Source organism: Primulina eburnea, chromosome 13, assembly GCF_022965805.1.
Source record: "Primulina eburnea isolate SZY01 chromosome 13, ASM2296580v1, whole genome shotgun sequence".
NCBI lineage: Eukaryota > Viridiplantae > Streptophyta > Magnoliopsida > Lamiales > Gesneriaceae > Primulina > Primulina eburnea.
This window is the reverse complement of record NC_133113.1, coordinates 16,932,224-16,954,769: the sequence shown is the minus strand read 5'-3', so window position 1 is coordinate 16,954,769 and position 22,546 is coordinate 16,932,224. Positions and strand designations below refer to the sequence as shown.

The following is a 22,546-nucleotide window of genomic DNA, read 5'->3' as shown; positions in this document are numbered from 1 at the left end:
TATTCAAACCTATCAGTTTTGCTGATTTAATGGGCGCTGCTATGAGCGCAGAAACTGATATCAAGAGGCGCGAGGAAGAAAACAGGAACAAAAGGCCGTCGAATAGTCAATCCATGCAGAATGGTCCCAAGTTTAAGAAACTAAATTATTCAGGTGGATCATTCAAAGGGAGTTTTAACAATACGAGAAGCACCGAAGGAAAGTGATGCGAGACATGTCGACAGAAGCATGTGGGAGAATGTTATCGAAAGACCGGCGCTTGTTTTAAATGCGGAAAAGTGGGCCATAGAATTAGAGATTGTCCAGACATCAAGGACAAAGGGACAGGGCCCGACAAACAACAAGAAAACAAGACTAATGCTCGGGTTTATGCAATAACCCAGGAGGAAGCCGATAACAGCAACAAAGTAGTGGTATGTACTGTTTTACTCAATAAAATGCCTGCTTATACCTTGTTTGATTGTGGTGCTACACATTCGTTTGTGTCTAGAAGATTTGCTAAGAAACTTAAACTTGAGCATGATATTCTTAGTGAACCATTAAGAGTAGCAACATTTGCCAGCAAAACAATTGAAACCCAGAAAGTATATCAAAACTGTGAAATTTGTATCAATGAACAAACTTTTGAAGTAGAGTTGATACAACTCAATATGGTTGAGTTTGACATTATCCTTGGAATGGACTGGTTAGCTAAAAACCATGCTATTGTAGACTGTCAAAAGAAAGAAATTAAACTTCAGACTCCTACTAAAGAGAAAGTCTTATTTCACGGGAAATCCAAAGAAAGAAAATCCCTACTGTCAGCCTCACAAGCCTGGAAGGCTATAAAAGGGGGAGAAGAAATTTACCTAGCTGTACTTAATGAAGTCAAAGGAGAAGAAGTTCCAAAGTTGGAAGAAATTCCAATTGTTCAAGAATTTCCAGATGTATTCCCCGAGGAACTACCGGGTGAGATACCCGATTGAGAAGTAGAATTTGAAATCAATTTAGTCCCTGGTGCTGCACCAATATCAAAGGCACCATACCGAATGGCTCCAGCTGAATTGAAGGAGTTAAAGGAGCAACTCCAAGAATTGCTGGACAAGAAGCAGATTCGTCCTAGTGCATCTCCGTGGGGAGCCCCAGTGCTTTTTGTAAAGAAAAAGGATGGAAGCATGAGACTATGTATCGACTACCGGGAGCTAAACAAGATCACCATAAAGAATAAGTACCCACTCCCGAGAATAGATGATCTTTTCGATCAGCTAAAAAGAGCCAAAGTTTTCTCAAAGCTTGATTTAAGATCAGGATATCACCAGTTGAAGGTCAAAGCCGAGGACATTCCTAAAACTGCTTTTAAGACAAGATATGGACATTACGAATTCACAGTAATGCCTTTTGGCCTAACAAATGCTCCTGCAGCGTTCATGGACCTGATGAATCGGGTATTTAAACCATATCTCGACAAGTTCGTGGTCGTTTTTATAGATGATATTTTGGTATACTCGCCAAGTGAGGAAGAACACAAAGAACATCAGCGATTCACTCTACAAACAATGCGTAAGAAGGAACTTTATGCCAAATTCAAGAAGTGTGAATTTTGGTTAAAAAGTGTGGCGTTCCTAGGCCATATAATCTCTGAATTAGGGGTGTCAGTAGACCCTAAGAAGGTGGAAGCAATTAAAGACTGGCCACAACCAAAGACAGTGACTGAAATAAGGAGTTTTCTGGGTTTAGCGGGCTACTACAGAAAATTTGTGGAATGATTTTCTTCGATAGCCATTCCGCTCACCAAACTTACTCAGAAAAATTCAAAATTCATTTGGAGTGAAGCTTGTGAAAGAGTTTTGAAACTCTGAAGTCAAAACTCGCATCCACACCAGTACTAGTTCTTCCCGAGGATGGTAAGAATTTCACTGTTTACAGCGATGCTTCAAAGGAAGGATTAGGGTGTGTACTTATGCAAGAGGGTCAGGTAATCGCTTATGCCTCACGACAGCTAAAACCATATGAACAGAATTACCCCACTCATGACTTGGAGCTAGCCGCAGTAGTTTTTGCGCTTAAAATTTGGAGGCACTACCTTCACGGAGTAAGATGCGAAGTTTTTACTGATCATCAAAGCCTCAAGTACATTTTCACTCAGAAGGAATTAAACATGAGGCAAAGAAGGTGGATGGAACGTCTCAAAGATTACGATTTGGTAATCAACTACCATCCAGGCAAAGCAAATAAGGTGGCAGATGCATTAAGCCGGAGGAACCCTGGAAAGGTGAGCTTATCGTCACTATCAGTGCAGCCAGGTCTCCAAGAAACCATCAAACTAAAACAAAGTCAAGACACCAGTATCTTCAAGATAAAGGAACAAATGCAGGAAGGAAAGATACCAGAATTTCAAATTGATGAAAAGGGTGTCCTCTGGATGAAAGGACGATTATATGTGCCAAATATCGATGGAATTCGAGAAGAGATAATGGCTGAGGCACATAAATCAAGATTTTCAGTACACCCGGGAATCACCAAAATGTACAGGGATCTGAAGAATAACTACTGGTGGAATGGAATGAAGAAAGACGTAGCTATCTTCGTTGCAAAATGTCTAACCTGTCAACAAGTCAAGGCAGAGCATCAGCGGCCTGGAGGACTTCTGCAACCATTGGAAATACCCGAGTGGAAGTGGGATAACATATCTATTGATTTTGTAGTCGGGTTACCAAGATCAAGGCAGGGTCACGACGGAATCTGGGTGATCATTGATAGATTAACCAAGTCGGCACATTTCTTACCAGTGCGGATGAATTTCAATTTAGATAAGCCGGCTACCTTATGTATGGATAATATAGTAAGACTACATGGAGTACCGGCGAGTATATTATCTGATAGAGATCCAAGATTCGTATCCCGATTCTGGAAGAGTTTTCAAAAAGCCATGGGAACTAAAGTGACTCTTAGCACGGCCTATCACCCACAAACTGACGGCCAAACTGAGAGGACAATTCAAACCCTCGAGGACATGTTGAGGGCATGTGCATTAGATTTTCATGGGAATTGGAGTGAGCAGCTACCGTTAATCGAGTTTGCCTACAATAACAGCTACCATAGTAGCATTCAGATGGCTCCGTACGAGGCATTGTATGGCCGAAAGTGTAGATTGCCTTTGTACTGGGATGAAGTCGGAGAAAAAGCCGTTACTGGACCAGAGCTTGTTCAACTAACTGTGGATAAAGTAGCCATAATCAATGAAAGGCTCAAGACCGCCCAAGATAGACAAAAGAGTTGAGCCGATTTGAAGAGAAGACCGTTAGAACTGGAAATCGGAGAAAAGGATTATGTCAAGGTCTCACCAATGAAAGGAGTGGTACGGTTCAGTAAATCCGGAAAGTTAAATCCAAGATATGTAGGACCATTTGAGATATTTGAGAAGGTGGGAACTTTAGCTTATCGACTGGCTTTACCTCCGGAAACGTCTAGAGTACATAATGTTTTCCACATCTCACAATTACGGAAATATGTCCCGGACCCGAGCCATGTACTTGAAGTCACACCACTGATGATCGAAGGTAATCTGAATGAGGAACTCAAATATGAAGAAGTCCCTATTCGAATAGTGGATACAAAAGACCAAGTGTTGAGACACCGGACCATACCTTATGTCAAGGTACAGTGGTCAAATCACACTGAAAGGGAGGCAACTTGGGAACTAGAAGAGAAAATGCGATCTCAGTACCCTCATCTATTCGAAAGATCAAGCTAACGCAAGTTTCGAGGACGAAATTTTCAATAAGGAGGGAGGGATGTGAGAACCCGAGATTATTTCGTTCTTAAGGAAATCAAGTAAGTAGTATGAACTTGAAAATTTACTTAAAATAAACTCAACAATTTTCGTTATAACTAGATAACTTGGATATTAACTTAGATTTTCTGCTAACTTGACTCGTGTAAGTAACTTCAAAGCTCGGGAATGAGCTCTACCGGAAGCTTAGCTGCAAGTAACCACATCCATCGAAGTATTGTCACCGGAGGAGTAAAACCCCAGCTCAAGGACTCGATCTCGTAGCTCAAAGCAGCTCAACCAAGCTTGTCCTAACAGGACCAAAAAGTTGAGCTAAGAGTTTGGACAAACTTATTATGCAAGAGATGACCTTTGAGTTAACCCATGAAGGAGAATGATGCAGGAAATGACCTTTTAGAAGATCAAGATGACATTTAAAGAGTGCATGAGATTTTGAGTCACATTCATGACTAATCTAGAACTTGATGAATGCATCGGATTTTGGATTTTCATGCATGAAACTTTTTACCTACATTATGAGCACCGTTATTCCATTCTTGAGACCCAAGAATTCGGCCAAGGGGGAGACAAAAGGGCAAGACTCATCTATAAATATGACATGCAAGGCTAGGAGATGCACTTCACAATTTCCCCTCAACCTCTCAAAAATTTCGGCGCTCTCCCCTCTTCACAAAAGCCTCGGCCGATTCAAGCAAGGAGGAAGCATCGTTCGAACGGTTCGTGTGATCAGTAAAGAGCTAAAGTTCTACGTCAAAGTGCCGCCCAAATTCCGAGAGGAAACTTCATGCCAAAGTCTACAAATTTCGGTTCTAACCTCAAAATACTGTAAGTGGGCTTTTGCTATGTACATCGATTGTATTTTTAAACCTTGATATAAATAACGTGACATGCATGTTGGTGTGTCCTTTTTTCCGAAAATATCAGTCTGATTTATTTAAAATTTCGATCGATTATGTGTTTTCCTTTGTGCTTCGTATTTCTTGATTCCGCTGTGTCAGTATGGAAACTCTGAGATTTGAATATCTGAAAAGTTCTGTCTGTAACTTCTGAAGTCTTTGTTGCACTGTTACAAATTGATTTGAAATGGGACGAGAATTGTGATTATGTTCGGCCCCCATTGGTGGGGTGATGATGACTGAACGGGCGGAGCTGGTGGCGCACGTTAACCCGAGGACCTTGTATTCTTCCGCAAAAATATGATTTTACGGGAACAAGTTTAAAAATTTTTGTAAATGGTTGATGATTTTGTTTTGTTGAGGGTTTGACAGATTTTTCACATGCTGGACTTTTTATATTTTAAAAACAGTAATTATTTAGGTTGGTTGCTCTTTTCATAATTTTAACTGAAGTTATTGTATTCAGCAGTGGATGATTTTTACAAAATCCATGTTTCAAATTTTATGGATTTACGTAGGCATGGTTTCGGCTATTGCATTTTAAAAATGTTTAATAAAATTGTAAAATGAGCAGACGTTTCATTTTTACTTATTAGTTTTAATGCAGATGGTTCCTCAAAAGGATAATTTGTGTTTTCTTAGACTTTATCACTAAAGGTGACACTCTGTTCGGTAATTGAGTTTGGTTTTACATTCATTTTATTGTTTTCTTTTTTTGAAATCCAATTTTATGCTCGATGAATAAGACATTGCTTTTTTTTTTTCCACATAAGTTCTTATTTGTATTGTAAATATATTTTGAAGTTTGATGTAATTTTAGTTTAATCATCAAATTTTATTTGCTCCATTAGTCATTGCCCGTAAATGTTTGATAAAATGTGCAAAAGTAGTCTGCTTGAATTATTGGTAGTGAATTTGTCAATTTTAGTAGAATGTCATCAAATTATACTTTTTGATTCAGTTTATATTGTGTCGAGTTAGATTTTATAGATTTTAAGTGTCAATGATTGAATTTTGAATTTTTATGTCAAGCTTAAGTCCATGATAGAAATAAGAGCCGAAACCTTTTTTAGCCCGTAACCCCTAATCCGCCCACCTCAATTCTATAAAATCTTGATCCCAAGTCCTTTAGTGAGAGAACAGAAAGCGAAGTATTATAGCGCAATCGGACTCACCATCGACCGAATTGATCATCCAGCAAGCCAACAAACCAGGTAAATCGGTTATACATGTTTGATTTTGTTCTGTTTTTAATTTAGATAGGAATTATTCGAAATTCCGGCCAAGTTTATTAAAAAATGGCAGAATATAAAAACACAAACTGATTCTTGGGAAAAAAAATTTGATTTTGTGTTCATATAAATTTGAGGGATCAATGGAAGTGGATTCAATTTAATGGGATCCTACTTTTGCAGGGCTTAATCCAACGAATCAATACTCTTAAAAAAACGTTCGTTAATGAAACCATATAAAATAGATAAAGAGCTTAACGAAACCATTTAAAAGTTGTTCTTCATTACATACTTTACCTTTGTTATTTAACAATGAAAATGGTAAGCACATCTTGATAATTTTTTTATGTTGCAAAGAGAATTAGTTGGATTGAAGGATGAGATTTTCTAAATGCATCATGTGCAATATCTGTTTTAGTTAGATTTTTATTGAATACAAAGTGAGCATGTTAGAGAAATTTTAGAACATTTGACTCACATAGTGAAAGTGAGGGATTATGATCAATATTTTATTCATTAATTTTTTTAAGATATCAGGTGTTCAATTTCAATCATCTCTCAATTATCTCAATCCATCTACGTTTATTGAATTGTTCTCCTACATTACAACACCAGTTAACTACATTGCAACACCAGTTAAGAAAATCTACATTTTTTACTTTTATTATCTCATTCATGCATTTAATATTTTAAATTGTTTTTATTTTTTGGAAAAATAAAATCTTTTCTTTATGTTGTTTTGGTCTTGCAATCAAATAAAACGAACTAAAAAAGATATTTTATTTTATGTTTTTTATTTACTATATAAATTTAAATTGGGATCCCTATGATTCGGATTCCAAAGAGATAAATTTAAATTGGGTACTCTATATAAATTTAAATTGGGATCTCACATATTCTCAACAGAGTCACTAAATCATTATATTAAGGCTTCTTAGACATTGTTTTATTATAATAGTCACAGACAAATTTACATTTTGGTTGGTAGATTTTAAACTAAAATATTTCAAGATCTAGGAGAGTTCCGATCTCAAAATCTGAACTTTTATCTGATACATTTGCATCTTTACTGATCTGACATATTTGAATCTTTCCTGCATATGTATTTAAATCTGAAGATTCATACATGGAGAACACGGATGATGGAGGAAAGAATCCGACCAATAGTGTCCATAAATAGCCAATGCCTCTGGTTTTTAAAATTCTTTGAGTTACAGTAATAAACTTGACTTTAACATGGATTTACAAATTTATTATTTCCATGTTCTATCTACTTAATTTGTTGATTTCTATTTCAACTTAAGCAAAACATAGTTTGTGTATTTCATAAATGATTTAATTATGCTACTATTGCTAGAATTTGTATTCTTCATTTTTGTCAAGTGATTTACTTACAATATTTTGGTTTTTTTGTCAAATAAAAGGAGTTAGTTAATTTCTACTTTATTAGCAATTTATTTAGCGAAATGTTTTTAGTAATTTACATTTTCTTATGTCATATCAATTTTTTTATAGCACGTTTTAACTTTTAATATATTGTTCTATTTATTTTGTATGTTTATGTTGTAGTTGAGTATGATTCTATAAAATGAATATTTTCTTATTATGCTAGATTAAAGATGGTTTAACGTATGTATAAAATTCCCAAAGATAAATACATCTTTAATTGTTTTACGATCAATTTATTAGCTGAGATGTTATTACGGCTTCGGTACAGCTGAAATTTTGCCTTTGTTTTATCGAACACCTGCTCCACAATGATGGTCTCATTTCCATCCGCTCATTTGATTTCCGGCTGAGAATTTTGGTAAAATCCAGTGCCTCTTCATCCATTAACAATTAAGTCATCAAACCCGATGGCAACAACAGCTTCAGCTTTGGCTCCGTATACCAACCTCTGAAAAAGAAGAAATAAATACAAAAACTAAAAACTATAGCGGTAGAAAGAGCAAGTGAAAGTGAAAGTGAAAGTGAAAGTGAGAGTGAGCGATGAACCTTGATTCTTGAAAGATGGATAGCACCAAAGCACATAGGGCATGGATCTAAAGAAACATAGATTTCACACTCCGCAAGCTCAATTCTGTTGAGTTTTTTACAAGCCTGAAAATGAATGGCAAGATTGAGAGGACCTCGGTAAAAAATAAAAGTGTGATAATTTTCAAAACAGACAGATAATCTCGAGTGGACGTAACTAAATTGCTAAAAACAGATCAAGAGAAAACAAAAAGCGAGAAGAAATTTTCAGAAGTTGTATCTGCACATAACAGTATGACTTGACATCTATGATCTATCCAATCAGAAAATACACCATTTCTAGCACTCCACTTACCCAACAAGTGCCCATAATTATGTCATCACGTAAATATAACACATCCGTGGAAAATCAATATTGCGATAAAAATGTTTTGTGACTTAGGTAACATAGAATTCCAAGACTACTCAACTCAACAAGTGTATTACTTATTGAGTTTCCGGCGTAAAGATGAAAATCCAAGTTTCAAATAAACCAAATGAAAAGAAAAAAAGCTCTTTGTTGCATCATAACTGATCATGGGACATAAACTTAGATATGTTAATTTGCGGCCCATAACACGAGCCAAGAAATAGTTGCAAACAACTTAAAGTTAAACATACTCGAGAACTAAGATCTCAAGAATTTTATGGTATAATACATAGTTATTAAAGGCGTGTGCTTGGCTGCGCCTAACCCATTGATTCTGGGTTATCACCCAGCTACATCTCTTTAATCAGGCGCGAAAAAATCACACGCCTCTGCGTAGGAGAGAAGCAACCATAAGGTGCAGAAGCGTGCACTTGAACAAATTGATCTTCAGTTTAAAAATTAAATCAGGCCCAATTACTTTTGAAGCCCAATTAGTAAAGTTCATACCCATTTAGCATTAATAAAACCTTGCACGCATGAATTTTCTTCTCCCAATGTGGGGACCCGGACGCTAATAAAGTATTAATCGTCATCAGGATCAATTTACTAATCAAGTAATTAGGGTCATAAAATTTTTGTTTTTTTTTTAAAATGAGGAACGTAGTGAAATCAAACTAATATACAACTCGGTATAAAATAAAGTACAAGTCCTGTACTGTCTACAAACCAGTAAAAACTAAGGTTCAACGTCTAATTATCAAGTGCCAAAACCCTATATACATCAAAGTCCGAAGTCTCCACTCTATCACGATCTCTCCTCATCTCCTGCACCCTGATCCTGTCACACCTGTTGTCATGTACACATACAAACAAGACAACAGCCGGATAATTCCGGTGAGAATATAATCCCAGAATAAATCAACGAAACATGCCATCATATGATAAACATAAAGGCATGAACAGATAACAACAATATATATCACAAGCTGAAATATAATCAATATCAAACTGTCGACAATGCTCGTGACTCCACGACTCAGACTAGACTCAATCCTAGTCTAGGGATCCCGGTTTCCAGATGAGGGTATTCCTATATCGACCAACAGTAATAGAAAAGACTCCAGTTCTATCCACGTCGATATAACCAAACATCCAGTGTCCTGACCTAACTGTCATGGACTGTGGCCCTATCTACAATATCCTATCTTGTGACATCGTGCAATGTGCCCGTGGCGATCCTGCCACTATCAGGCACATCTGTCCCAAGATTCCTATACTATCTTATGACATCGTGCAATGTGCCCGTGGCGATCCCGCCAATATCAGGCACTTCTGTCACAAGATTACTCGTCGAGACTCGTCTAACACATGCTCTCTATAAATCCAGAGAATAAGCATATCAAATCAAGTCAATGCAAATAATAACAAATAGTATGTGATTTAGGGAAACTCAAGTCCAAACCGACTTAAGTCGATCTCCCAATACCACATTGACTTATACCTTTCGTTTGTAGTTTCGGTCTGAAGCGATATCAATTCTGAACTCAAGACTGTCTCTGTAAATCTGAAATGATATATTGAGAATCATAATATCAATATTCCATTCCCAATTCAACACTGAATCTGATTACTCTGGATTTAATTCAAATCATCGGCATAACAGTACAATCCCGATTTCCCAGTTAATACAACATCACCAGATAATAATTCCCTCAACCAATAATCAATACTGATAAAATCTGATATCATATCTCAGTATATTAACTTCAGAAAATCATAACAATTTTATAATCAGTCCGTTTCTTAATCTGACTTCGATTCTATGATGTCTAACATGTCAAGAACATCGTATATGAATTTCATTCAATTCTGACAACATAATAATTTCAAAACATATCAAAACGTAGCAAAACTTACGTCCAGTTGTAGCCTGTGTCGATAGGAACACAGTACTGAAGTCAGATTTAAAATCGGACGGACGGATTTCTCCAAAAGGCGTAAGGATTTTTCACAACTTTCCCTTGAACCTTTCTCGATTTTCTGTCGAAGGAAATGAAGGTATTTGCACATTTTATATCTATCAATTGCATGGTGAAGGCAAGTGGCGCATGCTTTGTAACACACGTCTCGCGCATATGCGCGACATCACTCGGCGCATATGCGCGAGACATAATGTCTCGGCGCGTGCCTACACGGTGACTCGCGCATATGCACGCCCTTACTCGGCGCATATGCGCGAGGCCATTACTAAAAATTGCCAACTCTCGGGTTATCTCGCGCATATGCGCGGATACACGTCGCGCATATGCGCGAGGCTCTCTGGACATGGCGTGCATAGCTCGCGCATATGCGCGCACACCCATCGCGCATATGCGCGAGACTCTCTGTCCACTTCACACATGTGCGCCCGTATTGTCGCGCATGTGCGCGGATGGTACTGTCCTCGTACATACCTTTTCACATGTAATCTTCTTTCGTGTCTTGATTAATCTTCTCATAATCATATCAAATTATAAATCAATAATTACAGATTACTAGGATTAAATTTCCGGGCATTACACCCAAGACCCAAGTGCACCGCTGCTCCCTCAATGTTCAATAAAGATTCACGCCTCAAGGTAGAATCACTTTCTAAATTCTTCTGCCACACGCACACACCTATTTAATATAGGTGAAACTTTCTGATGAATTTTAAATGATTGAAGTTTATGTTTTTGTTATTATTGTTACAATGGCCAAATAAAATGCGTCTCATGCCGAAATACTATTAGTCCTTTAGCCCTTTAGTCAGTTAGTTGACCACACTCACTTCTTGTACATATATAAATAGACAAACTGTGAATAAATGCGATTAAGTCTTCTTCAATAAAAAAATCTCATTTTCTGAGCTAAAAGAGCTGCTCATCTCATTATTGTTCTTCATTATCTTTGATTGATCTATTCAGATTGCACTATTTACGTGCACTTTAACATGGTATCAGAGCAAGAAATTCTTCAATCCATCGGCATTCATGTAGTTGGAAATTCATTTGCATAGAACAATTGGATCTGTATTCGTGTGAGTATGGCAGCTTAGATCTCAAATTTTAGCTTTAATGATCCTCTGTATTTACATCCATCTGATGTCCCAAGGGTTTCTCTCGTTGTCGATCCACTGATTGGATCAGAGAACTATGGTATTTGGGGCAGAGCCATGAAGATTGCTGTGCACGCGAAGAATAAACTCGGATTTGTCGATGGTATGTGCCGAAAACCAACTGCAAATTCTCCATCTCTTTATCAATGGGAATGTTGCAATGCAGTTGTTTTGTCATGGATTTTTTCTTCTGTATCCAAGGAAATTTTCTGCGAGCTAGTTTATGCGAAGGTTGCCTCGAGTGTTTGGGCAGATCTAATGGAACGGTTCGACAAGATTTGTGGATCAGACATCTATGCTATTCATCGTGATATCGTTCGTTTATCACAAGGATCGAGCATAATTTCAGTTTACTTCTCGAAACTTAAGCAATTATGGGATGAATTAGCTTCGTTGGTGATTTCCCCTGCTTGTGAATGTCCTACTTCAAGATCATAATTTGAATTCGAGCAACAAAAACGGCTGATCCAATTTCTTATGGGTTTTAATGATAGATACGGTCCAATTCGAAGTTAGATCCTCCTCATGAGTCCACTTCCCTCTGTTAGTCAAGCGTATTCCCTGGTTAGTCAAGAAGAATCACACAGGCATGTGATGACATTCCAATCAATAAAAGATGCTCCTACAACAGATTTCTATTCCTCATCCTCCAAGCACTCTGACATCTTTAAATGTGACCACTGCTCAATACCAGGACATATGAAGGAAAATTGTTTTAGATTGATTGGTTACCCATCAGGGCATAAACTACACAAGAAACTTACTCAAGCCGAAGGTACTAAAGGAGTTTTAAAGCCTCCTCGAGTATCTATCCACAACACAATTAGTGATATATCTGCTGCAACCACTGATACTTCGAGAGTCACCATCACACTTACCCAATATGCACACATTCTTCGTTTGCTTGAGAATTCTGCTGTCCATCAAGAACATTCAGCCAATTTGGCAGGTACGGTTACCAGCTTGATGTCCATTTCTGTTGCTCATGATTGGATATTGGATAGTGGTGCAAATGCTCATATTTTAGCTACCTCTACTGGACTTCAAAATCCTCAGCCATGTCCTTCGTCCAATGGATCAGTTCGTTTGCCCACTGAAATTCTCAAACTACTTGATGTTGGAATTATCTACCCTATATCTGATAGTAAGTTGGTAAGCCCAACACAAGTAGTTCCAAAATAATCTGGCATCACAGTGATAAAAAATGAAAAAGGTGAATTGTTAACAAGTCGAGTTCCATCTAGTTGGCGGATGTGTATTGATTATAGAAAATTAAAGGACGCCACTAGAAAAGATCATTTTCTATTACCATTTTTGGATCAAATTTTAGAAAGAGTAGCAGGTCATCCCTACTACTGTTTTATTGAAGGATATTCAGGCTATTATCAAATTCTCATTGCACTCGAAGATCAAGAAAAAACTACATTCACATGTTCTTTTGGAACATTTGCATTCAGAAGGATGCCATTTGGTTTATATAATGCCCCAACAACATATCAAAGATGTATGCTAAGCAATTTTGGCAACATGGTTGAAAATTGTTTGGAAATTTTCTTGGATGATTTAATTGTTTTTGGGAATACATTTGATAATTGTCTTGAAAATTTGGTAAAAAATTTAAAAAGATGCGAGGAAAAATGTCTAATTTTAAATTGGAAAAAATGTCATTATATGATTACTTTTGGAATTGTTTTGGGACATATTGGACATGCTGGATTTTATAGTAGGTTTATAAAAGACTTTAGTTTTATCTTTAAACCCATTTGTAACCTCTTAACAAAAGATAATGCATTTGAGTGGACTCAAGAATGTCAAAATTATTTTGATAAAATCATTCAACATTTAACATCAGCTCCTATCATGCAACCTCCTAGTTGGTCTTTACAATTTGAAATAATATGCGACGCGAGTGATTATGCAGTCGGTGCAGTATTGGGTCAAAGAAGAAACGGTAAGCCTTATGTGATATATTATGCAAGTAGAAATTTAAACAAAGCTCAAATGAATTACTCCAAAACTGAAAAAGAACTACTTGCTGTAATATTTGCATGAGATAAATCTCGTTCTTACTTGATTGAATCAACAACTATTGTGTTTACTGATCATTATATTATTAGATATTTGTTGACCAAACAGCATGCAAAGCCACGATTGATACGGTGGATTTTGTTGCTCCAATAATTTGACCACTACAAGAAAAATGCCATACGACAACGGTTTTTAACCGTTGTCGTAGCCATTTTAAAACTGTTGTTAAAGCCAGTGTTGTTAAATGTCCGCTCAAAGACAACGGTTTTTCACCGTTGTCGTAGCTACAATTTGCGACGGTTTTTAAAACCGTAGCAAATGAAAAAGTGTTGTCGAAACTACAATTTGCGACGGTTTTGAAAACCGTCGCAAAAGATATTTGCGACGGTCAACATATAAACACCGTCGCTATATTTATCGACGGTTTACTAAACACCGTCGCTACATTTAGCGACGATATTCATGTGCAAAACCGTCTCTATTTAGCGACAGTTTATACATTCCGTCGCTAATATTTTAGGTAAAATAAAAAAATTTAAGAATTTAATAAATCTGTGTTTTGAATTGGTACAATCGTGTAAGAGATAAAAAAATTTAAAAGTCGTGAAGTGATAAAATCGTGCAAGAGATAAAAATTTTAATTGTTTTGAAATGGTAAAAAAATCGTGTAAGAGATAAAAATTTTAAGTATTGTAAAGTGGTAAAATCTTGTAAGAGATAAAAATTTTAAGTGTTGTGAAGTTGTAAAATCGTGTAAGAGATAAAAATTTAAGTGTTGTGAAGTTATAAAATAGTGTAAGTGAGAAAAATTTTAATTGTTGTGAAGTGAAGTGGAAGAAATTGAAGCAAATTTACATGTATTTATAGAGAGTGGTGAAAGAAAATGGGGGAAGTTTAGGCGGGAATGAATTTTTTTGACAATAGCGACAGTTTTACTTAAACCGTCGCAAAATTCTAAATCGGCGATGGTTTAATCTAATTTGTCGCTAGATTTAGCGACAGTTTATATGTAACTGTCGCCAACTTTAGCAACGGTTTTGGAAAAACCGTCGCTATTTTTAAACATGCGACAGTTTTTCTTTAGTTGTCGCTAAATTTAGCGACGGTTATGATTGAACTGTCGTCGATTTATAATTTTGAGACGGTTTAAGTAAAACAGTCGCTAATTTTAGCGACAGTGAAAGAAAAAACCGTCGCTAAATATGCCACAAAAAAACTCTTCCCACAACGGTTTTCTTTAAAACCGTTGTCGAATCTCAAAAAAAAAACGCTAATAGACAACGTTTTATAAAACCGTTGTCTTTGATTCTAAAAACCGTTGTCTTTTGCACTCAAAAGACAATGGTTTTTATAAAACCGTTGTGGTTTGCCTCTAAAAGACAACGGTTTTATAAAAACCATTGTCTTTTTCTTAAAAAACACATTTTTAACAATGATTTTCGTTAAAACCGTTGTTAAAAGCTTTTAAACAACGGTTTTAACAAAAACCGTTGTTAAAAGTGTGTTGTCGTTTACCATTTTTCTTGTATTGGACATTGTGATCAAAGATAAAAGAAGATCCGAGAATATCGTAGCCGGTCATTTATCGGGACTAGTAACAGGATCATCTTGTGAAATGACACCAATTAATGATAATTTTCCTGATGAACATCTATTTACAGTTACTACTACACCTTCGTTTGCTAACATAGTAAATTTTCTTGTGACAGAAAAAATGACACCGCAATGGAGTTCCCAAGATAAAAGAAATTTTTTGAATGAAGTAAAAAATTTTGTTGGGATGATCCGTATCTGTTCAAGTATTGTCCGGATCAAATTTTTCAACATTGCATACCCGACAATGATGTAAATAGTGTCATTAAATTTTGTCATTCAGAAGCATGCGGAGGACATTTTTCTTCAAAGAAAACAACTGCAAAAATCTTGCAGTGTGGGATTTATTGGCACAATTTGTGGGGCCCTTAGTTCCTAATCGTTATTACAATGAAATCTGATTAGGATTAATTAATTACAGCGGAAAACGAGTTTAAATTTTCTTTACAATGAGCCCAAAACATCTCTTCTATAATTTGAATACTAAAATTAATATTAATATTTAATTTCATATCATAAAACATGCCCACACATAATCAAAACCAATCACATACAAACAACTCATATCCTCGGAAAATGCTCCGATATATAGATACATATATATATATTTATATATATATATATACTGGGAACAAAACATAAAACCTCATCTCAGACTGTGACTCCCTCCAGAAGTACCCTCCCCGGTCTCCTGATAACATGGAGTACCTGCCATTGTCCACACACAAAGGCAACAACATACCCCTTTGAGGTGAGCAAAGCTCCGTATGGAACAACCATCATATATACCACAGATATCTAAACAATGATATATAGTATGCAATGCATGTATGACGTGGAGGTATCAGGTCAAATGCCCATCCATTGAGCACATGTCAGAATCAAACGAATCGCTATCAAATCAATGCTCGAGCTGGCACACCGGCCTCAATAAGGGATACTCGTATGATAGCATCGACGAAGCGCCATCAAATCCCAAATCTCAATCAATCGTCGGGGCCACAAATGTCTATGCTTTAAGGGTCATATAATACCAAACATAACATTGTGTTCACAAACCCCAGAATCCAATCAAATCATATCAGGGTATCCAAGTATCATAGCTCAACGTGCATGTCATGTATCGATGTATGCATCAAACGATATACATCGATATTCAAATCACAATGTCATGTATGCCACATTAAATCATCACATAAGGCATATAGACACATATTCTCGTTCCAATCAATCAAATCAATCCAACATATATCATATAATACAGATATATGTTGTATGTTACCCGGTCACAACATACCTCAATTCTTCGTCTTCAGTCAATATAATGTGATCCACAATTAGGATTTTAATATTGACACTCAATCTACATAGCCAAAATATTCCTTTCAATCCATGAATTCATTCAAGTTGCAACTCTATTAGCGTATAAGTCATTCTACGCTATTCAGTTTTAAATTTAAATTATTAGGAGAATTATATCATATAATAAATCCTAATAATTACTTATATCTCATCAATAATATTTATCTAGTCATGTCCAATCAAGATTTAAAGTTTCAAAATTATTTTTAAACTTCACAAATTCATATAAAATTGAAATCTTGATATAATTTAATTTCAACTGTGTATGTTAATTTCTCATCAACTATTTTATCGCATATATTGAAATCAAATTCATATACATGCTATTCTATCAATTCATTTAATAAAGATGTCAAATCTAAGAAAAAATTACCTCAAAAGGACGTTCTCAACACGAAGATTTTGAATATATAATTTTTATTCTGAGTTTAAAAAACAAGTCAATATAATTTTGAGGGTTAAAACTTGAAGCCCCTCTGTTTCCTCCTTTTCTTTCTCGATTCGTTCTTGTTTCTTCTTAACTTTCGTTTCTCTTCTTTAATTGAAATTAACTAACCACCTTTTCTTTTTTTTAGTGGCTTACACATATATGCCTCATGCAGGGAACAACCACTTATTTGTGTTAAGGAACAAGTTGGATGCATTCTCCAATGAGCAAGAGGCACGCACAGGTAGTGACCAAATCATGATATTCTCATCTTTTTGGTAATGACAATATTTCCCTTAAAATTAAATCAAGTATTTTTCACTTTATTTACACAAGTGCCATCAAATTTAATTGAGTATTTTTCTATTAATTTACACAATTGCCATCAACACTTTAATGCAATATTTTCAAATCTATTTCCATAATCGACATAATTAACGTTAATCAAATCACGGGGTCTCACATTTCTCGCCCACTTAAAAGACTTTGTCCTCAAAATCTCAAACATCTCTATATACATAACATTGACAAACATATAATATGTCACCAGTTATAGTACATATCAAAACTAAAATCAGTAAATGGATCATTATACATTGAATACAATGGAACATGTGAAATAGAATCAAACAAGTGCGGATATGCTTCTCGCATCTTGCTTTTCAATTCTCACGTTGACTCCTCCACACCATGTCGTGTCCATTGCACTCGAACTAGCGGAATCGATTTATTACGCAATACTTTCTCGTTCCGATCCATAATGCAAACATGTTGTTCAACATAGGAAATAGAAGGATCAAGTTCAACCTAATCAGGTACAAGTACATGTGATGGATCTGGTTCATACTTCCTCAACATAGAAACATGAAACACATAATGAATGACAGATAAAGCTGGTGGCAATGCCAACCGATAAGCAAGATCACCAACTCGATCAAGTATCTCGTATGGACCAACATATCGAGGAGATAACTTCCCTAACATGCCAAATCGAACAGTGCCTCTAAATGGAGATATTTTCAAAAACACTTTATCACATTTCTGGAATTCTAAGGGCCGTCTTCGTTTATTTGCATAACTTGTTTGACGATCATGAGCAGCTTTCATTCGCTGTCGAATCAACTGATCCTTATCATTTATTTCCTATATTATTTCAGGTCCAGTCAATTGTCTTTCACCAATTTCGTCCTAGAATAACGGTGATCTACATCGTCTCCCATAGAGAGCTTCAAACGGTGCCATACCAATACTATTTTGAAAGCTATTATTATAAGACAATTCAACCAATGGTAAGGCATTTTGCCATCCCATTCTGTAATCCATCACAATCGCACGTAACATATCCTCTAATGTTTGAATCGTACGCTCGGTTTTGTCATCAGTTTGAGGATGATAAGCAGTACTCATAGCCAAACGCGTACCCATCGCTTCCTGAAAACTACCCCAGAATTTAGAAGAAAACCTGGGATCACGAAATGATACAATCGAAACTGGCACACCATGCAGTCTCACAATATTCTCGATGTATAAACGAGCCATTCTCTTATAAGGATAAGTCCGTTCATGCGAAATAAAATGTGCAAATTTCGAAAGCTGATCAATAATAACCCAAATAGCATCGCAGCCCTTGGGCGAACGAGGTAAATGAGTCACAAAATCCATAGCAATATGTTCCCAATTCCATTTCGGGATTTTGAGACTATGGAATAATCCTCCCGATTTCATTTTCTCGGCTTTCACTTGCTGGCAGACCAAGCATTTCGAAAAAAACTCAGCAATGTCCTTCTTCATACGTTTCCACCAGAATTGAGGTCTCAATGTCAAATACATTTTTCGACCTCCAGGGTGAATACTTTATTTGCTACAATGTGCTTCTCGAAGAAGGGCAGATTTCAAATCAGAATCATCAGGAACTACCAGCCGACCATTAAGTCGTAAAGAACCATCAGAAGAAATCTGGAATCCAGACTGATGTCCTGTAGATAAAAGTTCTTTCGACTTTTGGATCTGAGCATCGCTTCGTTAGGCATTTTGTATCTTCGATATCAAGTTCGGCTCAATTTGCAATGCTGAGACAGTGACAGAATTCCAATTCGAGTGAAAAGTCCAGCCAGAAGTACATATATCCTCGTGTACTTTGGCGACTCAAACAGATGCTAACACAGAATCACGCACCTTACGACTAAGGGCATCCGCAGTAACATTCACAGATCCAGGGTGATACTGAATCTCGCAATCAAAATCCTTCAGGAGATCCATCCACCTACGTTGCCTCATATTCACATCAGATTGAGAAAAGAGATATTTCAGACTCTTATGATCTGAATAGATAACAAATTTTTCTCCATACAAGTAATGGCGCCAAATCTTCAGAGCAAATACAATGGCGGCCAATTCAAGATCATGAACAAAATAGCGTGTTACATGAGATTTCAATTGACGAGACGCATAAGCAACCACCTTGCCATGTTGCATCAGAACACAGCCCAAACCTTTACCAGATGCATCTGTACACACCACAAATCCTCCGGTACCTGAGGGAATAGTAAGCACAGGTGCTGTGGTCAATCTCGTCTTCAATTCAAGAAAACTAGCTTCACATTCATCTGACCAAATGAATCGCTGATTCTTCTGTGTCAGTTGGGTAATAGGTTTAGCTATTTTCGAAAATCCTTCAATAAAATGACGATAATAACCAGCTAAACCCATGAAGCTACGGATCTCAGGAACATTCGTAGGTCTCGGCCAATTCAATACGACTTCAACCTTAGCAGGATCAACAGATATGCCATGTCTCGAAATGACGTGGCCTAAAAATACCACTTTGTCCATCCAGAATTCACAATTGGGCAATTTAGCATATAAATATCCATTGCGAAGAGTTTGAAGTACGAGTCTCAAATGTTCAGCATGCTCCTTCTTCGATTTCGAATATACAAGAATATCATCGATAAATACAATAACGAATTGGTCAAGATAATCTCAGAAGATACGATTCATTAGATCCATAAAAACAGCAGGAGCATTTGTGATAATGGCCATACCTGGTACGAAAAGCAGTCTTAAGCACATCTTCGTCTCGAACTCGTACTTGATGATAACCAGATCGAAGATCAATCTTCGAGTAAACAGAAGTACCCTAAAGCTGATCAAATAAATCATCAATACGAGGAAGTGGGTACTTGTTTTTCAAAGTAGCCCGATTCAGTCGCTTATAATCGATACACATACGCATAGTACCATCTTTCTTTCGAACAAATAAAACCGGAGCTCCCCAAGGTGATACACTCTGTCGAATATATCCCTTATCGAGAAGATCCTGTAATTGTTCTTTCAATTCTTTCAATTCCAGAGGTGCCATGCGATAAGGAGCTTTCGAAATAGGCGCAGTTCCCGGTACAAGATCAATACTAAATTCGACTACTCGATGAGGAGGAAAATCAGGAATCTCATTGGGAAATACAGCCGGGAATTCTTTCGCAACAGGAATCTCAGATAAAGAACGCTCCTTCTCAGAGACATCAATAGCGTAGATAAGATAACCCTCATCTCCGCTAGTTAAAATCCGAGACATTTCCAAGGAAGATACCAATGGAATTTTGGCTTGAGAACCCTTGCCATAAAAATTCCACTTTGGTCTATCAACATGTCGAAATCGAACCACTCCATGAAAACAATCGACAGTAGCTCGATTTTTCGTCAAGATATCCATGCCAACAATACAATCAAAGTCGTGCATTGGGAGGATAATCAAATTTAGGAATATCACATTATCCTCATAGATTGATACACAGTTATGCACAACTTTCTCAGACAGAATAATCTTTCATGCTGGCGTGGCTATGGACAAGGTATCATACAACGGGATACACATAATATCATGTGATGCAACAAATGCATGACATGTGAATGAGTGAGATGCTTCTGTATCAAATAAAACACGTGCAGGATAATCGCAAAGCATGCAAATACCTGCAATCACATCACCGAGAGCTTCTTTCGCCCGATCCTCCGTCATAGCATACACTCTCACTTGAGGAGGGACTTGGGCACTCTGACCACCCGGTCCTCGATATCTTTGAACATTCGACTGCTGGAAAGAGGGAACAAGAACAGCAGGTCTCATAATACTGGGGCCACCTCTAAATCTTGGCTGGGGTTGAGACGAAGTCGTACCCCTGTTCGGACATACTTGAGATAAATGACCTTCTTGTCCACATTGATAACAAGTACCAAACATACCTCGAAACTGCTCGATAGTATGTTTGCCTCCAAAATGACTATAATAAGGAGCAATCACGGGACTCCTTCTCTGGGATCCACTGGAACTCGAAGAAGATGAAGAAACAGTGGAACCAGTCTTCTTAAACTTCCTACCTCTCGGACGCAAGGTAGGCTGCTGAGCTGTCACTGGAGGTGGAGTATACTGTGGACCTCCTCGCCTTAATCTAGCTTCGGCGGCCTTAGCTCGTTCAACTGCCTCTGTGTAGCTCGTAGGCAAACAAGAAATGACAAAAGTATATATAGCAGGGTGTAATCCATTCACAAACCTGTTATATTTTGCTTTTGCATTTGCAGCTACATGAGGCACATGCTTCAACAGTGTAGAAAACGTCGAAGCATATTCTGCAACAGTCATTGTTCCCTGCTGCAAAATATGAATTCATTCTCTTGGGCAGTATAATAAGATGGAGGGGAATACTGCTCCAAAAACTGGGCCTTGAAGAAATCCCATGTGACTTCAATCCCAGTCTCTTTCAGTCCAATCTCAGCGGCTTCTCACCAAGATTTTGCTCGGTCTTTCAATTTGTACAAGCAAGCTTCATTCGTCGAGTCTTGGAATATTCAAATATATTAAACAAATGCTCAATATCCTTCAACCAGACCTCTGCTCTTTCAGCATTTTCTCAGTGCCAAAGAACCTCGGTGGTTTCAGATCCTGGAATCGAGCCATCACTATATCCATGGACAATCCTTCAAACTGCCCAACTATTCTCTCAATACTGCTACTCGCAGTTTCATTTGTTGGATCAATCTACAAATCAAATGATGAATATCACAAATCAATATAAATTTCACATCATCATCATCTCATCAATAACTTTCTAAAACTAAATCAAGTTGGAGCAAGTAATACAAACAAATCAAACACATACGCATAATTCATTTGTGCCTATTCACGTGTACACAAGACTCAATCGAGAATTCCCAGCTATGCTCTGATACCATACTGTGTGGGGCCCTTAGCTCCTGATCGTTATTACAATGAAATCTGATTAGGATTAATTAATTACAGCGGAAAACAAGTTTAAATTTTCTTTACAATGAGCCCAAAACATCTCTCCTATAATTTGAATACTGAAAATAGTATTTAATTTCATATCATAAAACATGCCCTCACATAATCAAAATCAATCACATAAAAACAATTCATATCCTCGGGACATGCCCCGATATATAGATACATATATATATACTCCTCAGCTCAGACTGTGACTCCCTCAGAAGTACCCTCTCCGGTCTTCTGATAACCTGGAGTACCTGCCAATGTCCACACACAAAGACAACAACCCCTTTGGGAGTGAGCAAAGATCCGTATGGAACAACCGTCATATATACAACAGATATCTAAACAATGATATATGGTATGCAATGCATGTATGTCGTGGAGGTATCAGGTCAAATGCTCATCCACTGAGCATATGTCAGAATCAAAC

General features: G+C 37.0%; 1 protein-coding gene across 1 annotated transcript; it reads left to right on the top strand.

The window, feature by feature from the left end:
- The first annotated feature begins 437 nt into the window (after window positions 1-437).
- LOC140810324 (uncharacterized) lies at window positions 438-965 on the top strand. Its single transcript, XM_073168200.1, has one exon. It carries the CDS (start codon window positions 438-440, stop codon window positions 963-965), a length of 528 nt encoding a protein of 175 aa, XP_073024301.1.
- Window positions 966-22,546: the final 21,581 nt, after the last annotated feature.